Raw genomic sequence first — 16,495 nt, 5'->3', positions numbered from 1 at the left:
TTGTGAATATTTTCAGCTTTTATGGTGTGCTTTGATTCTGTTAAGGCCATATTCTGTTGAAAACTTTTTAAATTTATGAAATCGTATTATTTTCTGTCACTGTTAATGCTTTCTGTGCCTGCCTTCTTTGCCTGACTTCAAATCACAAGACATTTTCTCATGTTTTTAAAAAAGTTTACAGTGTTATGTTTTACATTTAAGTCTATTTTCTATCACATTAATTGTTGTGGATGATAGAGGCTAGAACATGATGCTTATTGTTTCTTTGTGTAAATTTACCTTTCTAGGTATTTTTTTTAAATAATGCAAAATTTTGAGATCCTCAAACTTGTTATATCATGTTTGTGAGAAAATGAAATAATTCAATATTCTTTAATATACAGATCTGTAAATATAGAGAGTATATAAACAAAACCAAATGAAGTTAGTGCTTTGTGATAATGGATAGAGAATATTTTAAAATGTTTAAGGAAATAGACATTAAATTTCTTTATTATTTTTACCATAGTAAAGGAAAGATTTAGTAGTGAGAAATGTTTTTCATTGTACACATTCTAAAAATAAATGGATAGTTTTTAGTTTGCCTGATGAAATCATTTTTATATAAGTGACAAAGTGACTTTGATTGCCCTATTATATCTCCTTTTTTTGGTGGTCTGAAGTTGGTCAGGCTTTCCATATGAAACCCCAATTTTCAGAAGTCTATGAGCAGACAGTTAAAAAAATTACAACTAGTCGAAAACTTGGCACTCGTGATTTTCGTTCAATATAAGCTACTTGCTTTAACAAAGTTTTAAGTAGTCAGCTCTTTTTTAGAAATTGTAAGGAGTTTCTTTGGTTAAACAGATAGGATTATTTTTCCAGCCACTTATTCCAATTAGATTTGCATAGTAGACTTTCCCCTTCTAGAAATTATTTAAGTAGCTTCTTCCTGTGTTCCCACTGCCACAAGAGCTTGCCACAGGATTTTCCTTTTTAAGGAGCTTGTAGTATAAGCGCAGCAATAAGACATTGCCTAGCATACAGGAGTCCTCAGGTTTGATTTTTTGTTTGCTTCACTGTAGTTCATAGACAATATCCTGTCTTTACTTTTTTCTGTGATTTATTCTTTAAAAATTCTCTTTTGTATGTTTACATTAAAATGGCTTTAGATTTTGGCTTTCTTCTCTCCTTTTGGAATGCCAGATTGAATAAAACGGTGTGTGGCTTTACCATTACTTAAAAAACCAGTATTCAAAAGTAGTTGTCGTGTAAATAGCATTGATTTGCTTGAAATTAAGCTTCTGAACTGAAGATTTTTTTTTTTTTTTTTTTTTTTTTTTGTACTCAGAATCAAACTCACGACCTCACGCTTGCCCACCAAGCACTGTTAAGCTGCTAACCTATATCCCCAGCCTAAAATACAGACTTTTGAAACTTCTTCTGAGGACCTGTCACTCAGAGTAGGCTTTTAGGCAAGTTTTCTTCTTCTGGAAAGTGTAGATGTTAGCTTGAGTACTTTTACTTTCACAATCTGTTTTTAACCCACTATCATTTGCATGGTGAACGTCTAGTTACTGTTGATTCATAAAGGTATTTGTGGGTATTTTTGAAACTTATATTTCACTTCTTATTTTTAAAAAATTATTTCCTGAAAACCTACTATAGAAATGCTAACTTCTACATAAAATGAGATGATCTTTTGGAATACTTTCTTTCTACTCCAAAGATAATTTGCTTCAGGCAAGAGGTTTTAGGTGCTGTTGAAATTTTGAAGGTCTGGGAAAGTGGGGTAATAACGTGACACCAGCTCTTAAGCAGCAACATCTGCTGTGGTTCAAAGCCACACAAAGAAAGCTGCTTAAGCAGTTGAATGTTTTGGACTACCCGGACAAGTGTGGTTCGACTGCAAAGACTGCAGAGGAGAGGAAACTTAAATTTAGAGAAGTTACTTAAAAATGGAGTCATGGAAGATGAACATCTTTAAAAAACAAACATCTACTTGTTCTCCAGCCTATCGAAGATCTTTTTCAGAGCCTACTTATGCAAATACAGAGATAGGAACACCTTTAAAGATTTATCAATGGTGTGGGCCAGTGAAAAGCAAGAGGAAGAAAAATGAATATGCTCTTTCTAATCCAGGAAAGTCACTGAGTGCTTATCGATGGCAAAAACATCCTGGCTTTAGGTGGAAAGGGGTCAAAGAGGAGAGGTTGCAAAATAATAAAGGAGACCTGGGTGAACTACAACAAAAAATGCTGCCAGAGATGGTCCATGATAATGCTTCTTTCTCTGGAAATGAGGTCCTTGCAACGTCAAAACAGAAGCTGAACCTCCACAACCAGTCGCTTCGGGCTCCATTCACTAGATCTATTTCAGATCCAGAACCCCACTGCAGTGTTAGATCTGTTAGACCATGGCTGACTTCGGTGGAATCAGTGGAGTCTGAACAACAGGGATATTTCATCCGTAGCATTTTCTCTACTGTTTCCAATGGCTTCTCCAGGATGCTGAGTCTGAAAAGAGAATCAACCAATGAACCAGTAAGAGAAGGTATATTGTGATAATGAAGGGGAAAAAGGGTGACTCCAACTTAGTTACTGTTGCAGTTTTAATTGTTTTTTAATAAGCAGCTAAACCATTTTATTTGTGAGTTATAAAAATAGCACAACATTTATAAAAGGATCAGGACCTTCTTTCAATGAGTGACAATAATAGAGGATTTGGTTAATTTAAGGAATTTTTATAATATTCTTGATCTATCTAGGGAGACTGTAAGAATATTTTAACCTTCATTTGTCTCCACTGATATACTTTTGCAATTTAGAGAAATAAATAATTTCCTTATGATAATTGGGGATTAAAAAGCCTAATTTCTGGTATCATCTTTTCATAAAAATATTTTTAAATTAATGTTACTAAGGAGAACTATATAATTTATACACTGATAACTCTTAGTACCTTGGAGTTTTGTTTATATCATAAAAATGTACACTTTGAGGATAGAAACCAAGGAATCAAATATTAAATACTCATTTATATGGTAAAATATGGTAAAATAGAAATTTGTATTTGATTCATTTCAGATAACAAGATCATTAGATTTTTAAAATCACATTGAGAGCTTATTTAAATTTTAAAATACTTTATGTTGATTATAGAATTGTTAAAGCCAAGAAAGAATCTCTTAATTTTTGTCATCTGATTGCCTTGAAAATAGCTGGCTATGTCTTAGGAACTATTTCAGTTTTGGCTTGAGGCCTACATTGTTGTTTTCGAGAACCTTAACATTAGAACCTTTATTATATCTATCATCCACATAGATATCAGTAGAGATTTAAACCATTTCTAAAATTGTGAGGATTATTAAAGAATTTTGTTATTGGAATATACTTTCTTTTAAAATACAATTAAAAAATACCAAAAATAACATTTCAATGAAAACTTAACTTTCTTAGTAAATGTGTGCCAAAATTCAGTATTTCTTCTAAATCTTGTCTTCTTCAGATACTCCTCTGCCTTTTAAGTTTTAATGATACTATTAAGTATATATATATTCTTTCTACCATTGACAAATAGAAAATTACCAAGAAGCAAATCTTCCTTGGTATGCTTCTATTAATATTCCATCCAACAGTATTAGGTCTATCTCCTTGGGTGCTAGGATGTTTATATACTTGCTAGATAAAAGTAAAGTGATCAAAATAGTGGAAGATCAAAGGAAAGTAAGAATTTAAAATAGATTTTTAGAACAAGTGCCTCTCAGTGGTAACATGTGCATTTGATAAAAGAAGCTACACTTTACAAAATTTTACTTGTAAATACTATAGTTCACTTTTGTTTTTAGTAACCGTAGCAAACTGTTGTTGATCATCTATGTGTACCATGCTGTGAAAATGTATACCTGCTTTTAACATGTGATGATCTTAAATGTTCTGTATTTACTACTTTCTTCTAGTTTGTTCAGTCTTAAAAGAATTAGATATGTGGAAGCATGTGTAGTTTAAATTGACAGTGGTATTATAAGGAATCTCAGTTGCAGTAATTAAGCAACCGGTATTTATCACCAGTATATTCTTATTAGAAAAGTTACAGCATTATGGCAGCTATTATGCTATTACAGTATTATGACAAGTTGTGAATTATTAGAACACAACTGTCCTTTAAGAACACTCAATGTATTTTTGAATTTGAAGCCCACTAGTGTTTGTTATGTTCTTCCTTTAATATGAATAAGATGTGAGCAACATTACATAAGATAGTATGTATTAAAAACATTGAAAATAATGTTAATAGTGGCACACAGCAGTTAATCAATATATATTAAATACTGTTTCCACTTAGAAAATGTATTTATCAGTATACTTTTTAAAGTAGGAAAAAGTGATACATGGTTGTTAATATTTGTCATCATTTCTGCAAGTCAGTAAATTGTAGTTTTATAGTCTGAAATTTTACTAATTCATACTTGTTTTCAATGTGTGCATAAGCCGGTAATAATTTCTTGTATTGTTACTGAACACAATTACTCACATGATTACAGCAATGAAATATATCAGATGGTGGTGTGTAACTACTTGAAGAGAGAGACGCTCATTGTCTTCATTGCTGTTCTGTAGTCAACCATCCCAATTTACAAAACATATTTCTTCGTCTAATATAATATATGGATCAAATAATACAATAACAAAAGAATAGAACCAGTGATAGCCAAAATATAATCCTCCATGTCTAAGTATTCAAGTACCTCTTTGTGATAGGGGGAACAACTGAAGCATATAATAAAATAGTAAGCAGATTATTGTATATTAAGTTAGTACCATATAGCCTTCATAGTTGCTGCTCCCTTGCTATTTGAAAGTTAGAAGAAGCTATAAAATTATAAACTTGATGCTATAAAATTATAAACTTTCTAATTTGTATAACACTTGGAAAGTAGAAGATTATGGAGACAGTCTCATTTCTGAATTATTTTTCCTCTGTAGGTAGAGAGGAATGAAAGCTTTAAAAATAAAAGTTATTTTATACATATATAGTATATAAAAGGAAGTTAAATATATTTTATGCAGTTCTCATTTCTGGTTATGATGTATACTTTATAATATCATAATAAAATTTTGTCCCAAGTTATGTTTTTGGGTATTAGAAGATTAAACATTTTTAGGTAGTTTTCTTTTTTTAATATTTGTATCAAATCTTAATGTTTTCATAAGCAGATGTTATTGAAAGAAATTTTACACATCAACTGAACAATACTTTTGAGTATTTGAGACATTGCTAGGTTCTGGTAATAGGGCATATTATTTTCTTAGATGATTAGTGTATCTTCATTTATCTTAGGAAATTAATAACCATATCAGGGAAAACTCAAGTGAAGTACTCTCAAATTTATAAGATAATATGTGTAATAAATAGTAGAAAAATAGAGTCATAAGAATTTATATAGTGCTTCAAATCTCCTCTATAATTCAATCTATTTGTGTTTTAAGTGAGATGTCTCTATACAGTACAAATAAATACATTCCCTTCTTGTCATTTCTCTCCAAGGTTACTGCATTGCTACATGCATAACATATGTCCTTCTAGCATTTTATCACCTAGTCTGTTATATCTAAGCTGTGAATATTTTATGCCTTATAATATCTACATTGCCTGTTGCATAAACAATTTTGAAGTTAATAAGTAAGTTTTAAAAATTTAGGTAGTGAGCTTGTTTGGTTAATTACATATAATTCTATATTTAAGATTAGTCAATGTATTGATACAATTATTAGTCTATAGGCTTGCCATTAAAAAAATACCATAGACAGGTTACTTAAACAACAGAAAGTTATTTTCTTACAGTTCTGGAGGCTAAATTTCAACATGAAGGTGTCAACTGGCAGGATTGGTTTCTCCCAAAACCTCCTGCTATCTCTTTCCTTGGCATTTTCTCTGTGTGTAGGTGCCCCTGGTCTCTCTCTCTCCTTACAAAGATAATAGGGCCCCACCCTTATGACCTGATTTAATTATAATTACTTTCTTAAAGGCCCTATTTCAAAATACAGTCACATTGAGGGTTAGGGAAGATACCTCATAAACTTTCTTTCCCCCCGAGTTAGGATCTTGTCATGCAGTTTAGATCAGCCTTAAATTCAGTATGTAGCCCCTGCTGACCTCTAACTCATGGTGATCCTCCCAAATGCTATAACATCTGAACTTTGCAGAGCACTCAGTCTATAATTCCAGGGAACAAGGGTCTCAGCAATTACAAAGTAAACTGGGCATGATGCCACAAAGCTGTAATCCTAGCACTGGGGCTTGAGGCAAGAGGACCTGGTGTTTAAGGTTAATCTGGACTTCATAATAAGACCTTATTTCAAAAATAAAAAATAAAAACATATATAGAATCATTAATGCACTTTATTAGCATAAATGAGAAAAAGGACTTAGCTACAAAAAAAGTTTTGTCACATCAGTGCTCAAATTTTCAAAGAGAATTTAGTTTACAAAGATGGGTGATTTACAGAATAGACTATGACTTTAAATGTGTATTTTTTCCCTAATGCATATTTTTAGTATAGTTCCAATGAGTGGAAAATACATCTTAAGTTGTCTTTTTTCACTTAAGAGTATTTGATGTGATTGCCTGTCTACTAACCAGTAATAATATGACAAAAGATGTTGGATTTTCTAATGTGGTTATGTTGAAATATTGGAGATTTCTGTTGTTTATAGTTTTTTCTTTGTAATTTCCACTGATAGAAATCTTTTATTGCTGTTGTCTTACTTATTTAGACTACATTGCTGATTATTTCCTTGGATTGTGAATCATCTTGTATCTCATTATATATTGTGAGGTTTCTGCTAGAAAATATTTACAATGCCTGTAATGATTTCTGAGTACAGTTGTCCCCCTATTACCTTAACCAGATTTGGACTTTAGCATTCATTGTTATAGTATGTTGTTTTGTTTTCCTTGTATTATGGTGTGAGGGAAAGTAAAAATATTTTTGGAGTTATATGAATGGGTTCAAATTTGATCTATGGTCTCAGAAAAATTCTTACGACTTTTTTGGCCTTTTATTTCCTCACTGGTAAAATTTGGGATGATCATAATATCTTTTAGCGTTTTTGTAAATAGTAAATAAAGTGAATGTATTAGTTCATATTAGTTACCTAGTTAATAAAAACTTTTATGATATTAGTTTAATGGATGCCGCATATTACTATTATATTTGTATTTTTCCTGTTAGTGAAATAGACATTTTCATATCACATGGTTTATAGTTTCTTTTTAATTTGTATTATTTTTCAAGTAGAATCTCTTACTTCTTTAGATTATTTATCAAATATAATTTGACTATGTGACTTTTTTTTTCATTTTTATGACAGCTTATTTTTGTGTTCACTGTTACCTGTTTTTCTGCCTGTTTTGTTTTGGTGTTCTGTGATTTTAAAAAACTATTTTTGGGGCTGGATTTCAGCAGCATAAGCACCTGTCTTGCAAGCAGGCGGTCGTGAGTTTGATTCCTGGTACAAATAAAAAGTTAAAAAGAAAAAAAAAACTATTTTTACTTGAATCTTATAGGTTATGAAAACATTAAGTTTTAAAATTTATTCCTCACATTTAAGAAAATCTAGTGTAAGTAACTGTATAAAGCTAATTATAAGATATATAAGTAACGTAACAGTTACTTGACTTTACTTCCCTCATTGAATTTGTATCCAAGATAATTAATTTTTAAAAATTTTATTGTTTTACTTATTTTTGTGATGATGGTTGTGAAACCCAGGGCCTTACTTCTGGACGGTGAATGCTCAATCACTAAGCTATGTCCCAGGCTCTAACATAACTATTCTTGAAAGTATACTTTTCCTTGTCCTTTTTGGCTCACAGTTAAATGATCAGAGATTATTCCATGTGGTTATGCAGTTTCTGAGCAATCAGAGAAATAAAATGGTTTATAGGAGAGAGATAGCTAGTATCTTAAGGAATAAAATTCTAACCAACTTTTTTATTTTCCTAAAATATCCTGGTCCATTTACCCAAAAGATTATTTATTCATTAGTCTACCTGCTTCAGGTGGCTAGTGTGTGTGTGTGTGTGTGTGTGTGTGTGTGTGTGTTTGGGGTGCTCATTTTCTGAAAACTTGAGTTGAAATTTGATTGCCAGTCCCTCAGGTAAATTGAAGTTATTTTCTTTGTTCAGATGTTAGGTATAAAGAATCTGACCTAGTATGGGCATGTTGACATCAAATATACAATAGTTTTTCTGTACTGTGCCTCATAACCTTGAGTGCTAAAATAATTCTTAACATGGAATAGAATGTATTCTTTCATATGTGTGTGTAATGTGGTATCCCTCTTCAGGGTATGATATCATAAACTTGTACCTGTCTGTCAGCTTGAGAATTTGCTGCTAATCTTAGCTATCAAAGTCAGAGAATCTAATTTTGAGGTTAAACCAATCCGCTAAAAACCAGTAGAATTACCAATAATCACCTGAAACTTTACCAGTCAGTGAAGTACTTTTTTTGTTTTTCCAGCACCGGAGATGAAACCCAGGTCTTGTGCAGGCTAAGAAAGTATTCTACTACTATGCTACACCACCAACTGCCAAGTGCTGTTTTTGATGTGAATAGCAACTGGGTCATTTCTTTGTTCCTAATTCCTTAAGTTTTTAGATGCTCATGGTAGGAAACTGGGATTTTTTGTTTGTTTGTTTGTTTGTTTGTTTGTTTGTCTTCGGGGCTGTGGTGGTACTAGAGATTAAACACAGGGGCTTTGTACCAAACTGCATCTCCAGCCCTTTTTAAAATTTTGAGACAGTATCTTGATAAGTTGACCAGGTGAGGCTTAAATTTGTAATCCCTTGTGTCTCACCTTCCCAGAGTGCTGAGATTACAGGCTTGCACCACCATACCAAATTAAAAATATTTGCTTCCAATGTTAGAATCGGTAATACATTTCACTGGTCCAAACTTTAGGGTGCCCATTGCACAAAATACTAGGCTTTCACTGGTGGCTTTCATTTTGTAGCAAAAATTAACCTGTGACTTTTATGTTGGACCCTCATTTGTTTATGAACTGGATATGGGTCTTTCTTTTTGGATTCTTTTCTTTTTTTCCTTCTTAACTAAGCTACAAGAATTATACAAAAATTAGCATAAAAAAGGGGGGGGCCTGGGATTTAGCTCAGCGGCATAAGCGCCTGCCTTGCAAGCAGGCAGTCTTGAGTTCGATCCCTGGTACTGATAAAAAAGGAAAAAAGACAAAAAAATTAATATAACACATTATCTATACTCTAGGAGTTGACAACATAGTGAGGAGGCAGAAATGCAAGCAGATCGAGAGCAGTCTCTGACAAGATGTCACTTGGAAAGATTAGTAAGAGTCTTTAGGGTAAGAAGAGAATGGTTATTAAGGGCCAGAAGTCCATCTAGGGGGCAGTGAGAAGTTAGTTCACAAAGTAAAAAAATAAAAGATGGGGTGGATGTAGGTAGATGTATTGGAAAAGAAAGTAGAAGTTAGTTTTAGAGTTCTTGTCAAGTACTGACCTAACTGATTTTGAGTTTTACAGGTAATAGGGATATTTAAATAGGAAATGAGTTTTATTTTGCAGGAAGATGATTTTATGTTACCATGAATGATGGAATAGTGGTAAAGAAAGCAGATGAAATCGTGCCAAAGTTTAAGTGAGAGATGATAAAAGCCTAAATTAAAGCTGTGTCCATGATAAATGAGGTTGGAGACGCAAATAAATGATGTTTCTGAGATAGATTGATAGAATTTGAGACATAAGGCAGAAAGCAAAATAAGAAAGATAATATGAAGGCTTATAGATTGGGAAAATGATGACACCTTTATGTTTGAGAATGAAGAGGAAGTTCAAAGGGAAAGGCAATGAACATGAGCTTAGAAATTTCTGCTTTCTTGGTGTTTCAATCTTTGTATTTTATATGCATTCATCTGGTTTAATCCTTTGAGTAAAATCAATGTCAGTCTCATTTTAAAAGTAGCAAAATAGAGCCTCAAATAGTCTCAGTTACTTCCCAAATGACACAGGTCCTAGGTCTCTCTGACTCAAATCTCCAATATTTTGTGATCCCCTCTGAACACATGTTTGAGGGGTTTTCAGGAACCTGGGAATGTCTGTCTTGTGGGCACTGATGAATAAAGGTACCAAAATTTAGTAGCAGAGGTTGTTTCCATGTGAAGACACACATTTGGAGTTCACAGCACTTGGGTGATAAAGTCCCAGGAGTAAATGAAATCTATCAGGCTGGGGCTAAAGTGTGAGGACAATGAGCTTGTCAAGATTAGTGTCCTGGCCTTGGCACATCTGCAATCTTAAGAAGAATCTGTCAGTAGAGCTACTAAGTCCTTTTAATTATAGACCTAGAATTTACCCATGTGGCAAATTTAATATTCTTAACTTTTATATTTAGCTACACTCACACCTCATTTGTTTTTTTTTTTCAGTAACTTTACTGAAATATAATTAGCATATCATAATTTACCTGCTTGAAATATATAATTCTTTTGCCATATGCACACAGAAGTGTGCAGTTCAGTGACATCCACACTGCTGTGCAGTAATCACCATCATCCATTTTCAGACTTGTTCATCTTCCCAAACTGTACCCATTAATAATTCCCTATTCTTCCCTCTCCTTAGGTCCTGGTAGCTACCATTCTATTTTCTATCTCCGTGAATTTCTACCCCATATAAATGGAATCATATATCTGTTTTAATAAGTTATGTTCATTGTATTTGTAGTATTGTAATCACAATTTTAAAACTTTTTTTTGAGACAGACTGTGTAACCTGGGCTGACCCTGAACTCAAGGTCATCGTCCTGCCTCAGCCTTCTGAGTATTAGAATTACAGACATACACTATGCACCCAGCACATAGAACATTCTTATCACATGATAAAGAAACCTGTTACGCTCTCTCCTCCCCACTACCAAAGATTTCACCCAGTAGATACCCGTGATAACCACTAATGTATTGTATCTATAGATACGATATAAATGAAGTTACCTAATATGTAACCTTTCCTTTAGCAGAATGTTTTCATGCTTCACTTACATTGTAGCATCTGTGAGTACTTTATTTTTTCTTAAATGACCAAATAATACTCTGTTGTTTGGATATATATAATGTTGTATTTATATATTCAGAATTTGACTAATTTTTAAGTTTTTACTTTTTGACTGTCGTGAGTTATGCTGCTATGAACATTTGCGAACAACTTTTTATGTGAACATATGTTTTCATTTCTCTTGAGTGTTTACTTATATATTTTAAATAGTGCAGCCTGCTTCCCAAATAATGATTTGGTATTTTGAGACCATAAGTCGCTTTTAATGTTCCATTTGTTATCTTAACATGTATAGTTTTGCTATTTTATTCTTTTATTCAGTCAGTATTTGTGAATACATATATGTATTAGTCTTAAACACTTTCAGTAATTAGCCATTTCCCACACTTGTGCTGAAAATATAACTAGAAATATTAGTTCAGTGTGAGCTAGAGTTTTCCACTGGTAGCTTGATCACAATGAACAAAGTAATTTGTCTGCATATCTGGGATGATTGTCATATTTTTCTTTGCCTGAGGCAGTTTTTAGTAAATTTCTCACACTCAAGCCAGTCTGTCTTTGTGAAGAAGCAAAGAGAAGAGTAAGATGAGTAATAACTCTGAATGTGTGATTATGAAACCTTATCCATGTGCGTATAAGAGTTTGTAGTGACTGAGTTTTAGTCAGTAAACCGCAGCATTTTTCCTGCATTTCCCATCTTGAGTTTTCATTGAGATAACTCTGAAGTTTCTTTTTCTCTTAATTTCTAGACTGATTATTTATTTATGTGACTGTACAAACTAGAAATTCTGTGTCGTATTCATGTTTTTAAATATTATCACCAAAATATCAAAAATAATTTAGAGTTTAAGGGCCACTAATTCATTTATAATTTAGCACTGGATCTAATCATAACTTTGGTCAGAATAAAGAGTATTTTGAATGCCATGTATGTGGTTTGTTGTTCTGGAGAAAAATGGTATCTGGTGGTTAGAACACATGAGTTGCTGTCAGCATTTGTGGGTTTTATTCCTGATCCAAGCTTTAAAAAAAAAAAAAAAAGAGGCAGAGTTCATGCCTGCTACATGTTAAGTGCAATGCTTTATATATTATACATGCACCTTAAATATTATTAAAGGTTTTATACTACTGACAGAATATGCAACAAGTCTCTTACAATATATGCAAAATAATGTTAGGAACCACAGGTAATTACTGATTCCATTCTTTAAAGTTTCTTTGGAAAAGGCATGGATAATGTTTCCAAGTAGTAGGCATGGTATTTTAAGTCACTTATAATGACTATTTTTTAATTCATCATGTTTAGATATGAGTCTGTCAAAGGGACTTGAAAAAAAACTACCTAGTGGAGTTTGTCCATTTCATATGCCAGAACCTCAAGAATACAGAATGCTTTAAGACTGTTAAAATTTCAGTATGTGGACACTAGGCTCAGGTATTTTAGAATTTAAGTTTTATTTACCTTATTCCTCTAGAAGGCATCTTAATCCAGAATTATTACTGGGTGTTGAGGTGGATGAAGATATTCTCCCAATGATAATAAAGCTGTTTTCCTGTATTATTACAAATACGTGAATGACACATTTGAGCATTTAAAATTTTTTTCTTTTATAAATTATTTCTTAATGTTTGGTGCTTTGCTATTACTTAGTCTATAATGATAAAACAAACTATTTGACCCAAATGTTTGTGTTTGATAATTTCATAGATAATATGAATCTTCATAGTTACTTTTTGTCATATGATTTAACTTTAGGGCATTACTTTTCAAACCCAGTATTTTGGGAATACCTGTTGTTCACAGTGATCAGGGATTGGTTGGTAGTGGAAATTATAGTTTATATTAGAGTAGGGGAAGGTTCACTGATCTTTCCTTGCCTATTATCTAACTTATTGGACTAACAGTTATTTCTCAGATGTTGCTAGTAGTTCCTAGATTGAGTCACTATCCCTTTGAATGATGTTTTGCTATTCTCTTCATAGAATTCATAGATGAACAGACAGATACATAAGCGTATCTTTAAGTTCATAGTGGTATCATTTTGTTTAGTTTGCAGAAATTGTTTTGGTCAATTCTTTGTCTTCTAAAATTTTCATTATATTTATCAATAACATTAATTTAAACACTATTAATAGGTACATTTTCTTATTTTTAATGAGTTTTATTTTTGCCATTAAATTTTATTTCAAATATTAAAAAGGAATGTTTTATATAAGAATAAATGGTATTAGAAAAAGGGCATTTTTTAATCATTTAAAGCTAGTACCAGAAGTAAATAGTTCAGAGAAATAGTAAAGAACTTTAAATAGCAAATGGTTTATACATATGTATTCTTGGAGAAAATACTGGAAATTTATCTTGAAAAAGAAATAGATATTATGAAAATAAACTTTAAATTTTAAATAGAGAATCATAAGTCAAACTGTTAGATTGCAAATAATATTTTACTTTGAAAAATTATGTTACTACAGAGTTTTTTTTGGCAAAATAATCAGAAGGTTTTCTACTTTTTTAAGGTTCCTTTTTACTTACAATCATACCTATTTATATTTATTTGTACCTAATTATTTTTTAATTGGAAAATAATCTTTTTTAGTATATCCTGTTGCCACCCTTACCTCTTTCTTACCATTGGTGCTAGACTTGCTTACTGTTTATTTTCAAGAAGAATTTGGCATCACCTGCTTTCTGTTGCTAGATTTGAAAGCAGGCCTAAATTGCCTCCTTTTATTGAATTGAAGAGAATATCAGTATCTTATCGCCGTTTTTTCTATAGTCTCAAGGCTTCCAGCAAATGAATTCTCTTTCCATTTATAATGTTCTGTGGTTGCCTTTCAGATTATTTCAAAACTATGTAGGTATATTTACTTCAGAGCAATAGAAAAAAATGAGTTTATGCCATCTTCTTTGGCCAAGGCTCTTCCTGAATCCTGTATTATATATATCATTTATTATTTAGAGTGCTGTGTACTTAAGGATGACCTTGAATACACTGTGTATTCCAGGCTGGCCTCAAAATGTACACCCTCCTTCCTCAGTCATCTGAGTGTTTGAATTACAGGTGTATGCCACCACACTTGGCCCTGATTTTTTTCTGAAGAAAAGAAAATGAATGAAAATGAGAACAAGGAATGGTTGATTAATTGTAAAAATAATAAAATATGGAGGCCTCTCCGGCCACAGTAGAATTAAATTCAGTATTTTGAAATCAAGTGACTCCTATCTGCATAGAACACAAAAAGTAAGGTAGTTCTTTTCATCACATGGCTATAGGCTGGTAGAGAAAATAAATATGTTAACTTTGTACTTTTATTCTTTCACGATCCTAAATGGTATAGTTAAGCTTTTCAAAGTCAGTTACAAGACAGCCAGGGCATAAAATAGAATCTTATGCAAGATCTTGATTATGTTAAAATAGGGTTAAGTGGTTTTTTGGGGGGTTTGGGGGTAGGTACTTTTATGTAAGATCTGACTCATCAGATCAGAAGAAACATGAAAGTTTCAGATTTGCTAAGTCTTTGCTTACAAGTAAAAATATTTTACTCCAAAGAATAATGTGGTTGAAAAATTCTATAAACTAAAAGTTATTTGAAGGAGAGCGTTCTCCTTTTCTAATAATTCACCTTGTGACTATTTAAACTTAATAATGTCATTTATTCTGAGCAGTTAAAAAAATCAAGGTCTTAAAATTAGTTGGAAAATATATTTTAAATGTATGAATTTTGCATGCTAAATGTAAAATCAAAGTAATAAAAATGCAGTAATAGATTATGAATATTCAAAGAGTATACTCTGGGATCTCATTCTTTATTTACATTGGAGGGGAATGTTTGAAGAGGAAGACATTATAATGTAATTCTAACAATTCAGTAATATGAACCATTTATTTATTTATTTATTTATTGTTGGGCTTTTGCTGGGATTTTGCTCAGCCTGGCTTTGAATTTGTGATCTGCCTGCCTCAGCTTTCCAAGTAGCTGGGTTAACAGGCTCACACCATCATGCCTAGCTGAACATTAATATTTAAATAAAATGTAAACAGACTCCTTGGTAATGTTTATAGGTTTATGAACACTATGAAATAAAAATGTTCTATTCACTTTTAAGAGAATATTTTTAGGATGATGGTATGGTGTTTGGAACTGGCAGTCTTCCTCTGACTTTTTATTTCAGTTGCAGATCTCTGAAGTGCTACATTAAAAAGAAGGATGAAGTAGGCTATTAATCAGAAGATCAGAACAGACTTTGTTCCAGAAAGCTGAAGAAGGAATCTTTAGATACAAAGATAACACCAAAGGATCTGTATTAGTTTGTTTTCTGTTGTCATAACAAAAATATCTGAGACTGCGTATTCTCTGAAGTAAAGAGGTTTATTTAGCTCGTAGTTTTGGAGATTTAAAGTCTAAAATTGAGTGCCTTTGTTTGGGGAAAGCCCTTGTGGCCATGTCACATGTCAGATAATATGATAGCGGAAGAATCTGTGAATGGAAGAGAGTAGTTACATGGTGAGACAGGAAACAAAGTGCCCAAGGGGCCAGGCTAACAGTTTTTTAACAACTGACTTTTACAAGGGCTGTCTGACTTCACAAAGCCAGTATTAATCCCAAGGGCAGAGCTCCTAATGACCAGATTATCTTGTACAAGTCATTATTCCTTAACGTTTCTACCACTTCAGTGCCACACCAAAGGTAAAGCTTTTAAGCACACAAACCTTTAGGAGACACACTTAATCTAAATCGTACCAGGGTACCATTTTAAAGCATCCTGAAATTATGTTATCCAGTTGGATCATCTAGAAAAATCAAGGAGCCATCTTTACCACACTCTGCCTGTCACCAAGCTCAGTTCATTATCAGACTTCTTTTTTTCTTCATGTTTTTGAGACATGGTCTGCCTGTACAGTTCAGGCTGGTCTTGGCCTCTTTTTGTAACCCAGGCTGGCCTTGAACTTGCAGTGATCCTCCTGCCTTAGCCTCCCAAATTCTGGGATTACAGGTATGTGCCACCATACTGGGGCTCATTATCAGTTTTGACGCTTTTCACCACTGGAGTATTTCTCTAATGAACATTCACTTGTTTCTTCTCCCACTATGTGATTTCTAGTCTACCATCTCTCTTGCTGGGATTACCATACTAGCCTCTGTTCCTAGAGATGCTTTAACAAATGAACATGATTTATGCAGCTTTAAGCAGCAGAAATTTATTCTCTCATAGTTTATGAGACCAGAAGTCTAAAATTTGGGTGGCAGTATGGTTGGTTCCTCTTGAAGCTCTGAGGGAGAATGGTTGCTGGCACTTGCTTGTGTTTTTGACTTTTAGCTTCATAATTCCGGTTTCTTTCTCCAGTGTCACATAGTCTCCTTCTTTGCATCTGTCTTCTGTGTTTTCATATTTTCTGTCATTATAGTGATTTGAGCTATTTTAAA

General features: G+C 32.6%; 1 protein-coding gene across 6 annotated transcripts in view; it reads left to right on the top strand.

Annotated features, from left to right (window-relative positions):
- Rasal2 (RAS protein activator like 2) overlaps window positions 1-16,495 on the top strand; it is a 305,910-nt gene that overhangs the window by 98,283 nt on the left and 191,132 nt on the right. The window contains exon 1 of one of the 6 annotated variants that reach the window (XM_013157962.2): window positions 555-2,532. The exons of 3 other annotated variants lie outside the window; for them this stretch is intronic. In XM_013157962.2, coding sequence (XP_013013416.2) covers window positions 1,938-2,532 — 595 coding nt within the window. In that variant the 5' untranslated portion in view covers window positions 555-1,937. Of the gene's footprint in view, window positions 1-554; window positions 2,533-16,495 lie in introns of those variants that run through there. 2 more of the 6 variants (XM_063239664.1, XM_063239662.1) reach the window with 2 other exon arrangements.

Source organism: Cavia porcellus, unplaced genomic scaffold (genome assembly GCF_034190915.1).
Source record: "Cavia porcellus strain 051 isolate PalLab524CR breed Dunkin Hartley unplaced genomic scaffold, mCavPor4.1 scaffold_29, whole genome shotgun sequence".
NCBI lineage: Eukaryota > Metazoa > Chordata > Mammalia > Rodentia > Caviidae > Cavia > Cavia porcellus.
Note: the sequence above shows the minus strand (reverse complement) of the source record. Positions and strands in the feature narration are given on the sequence as shown.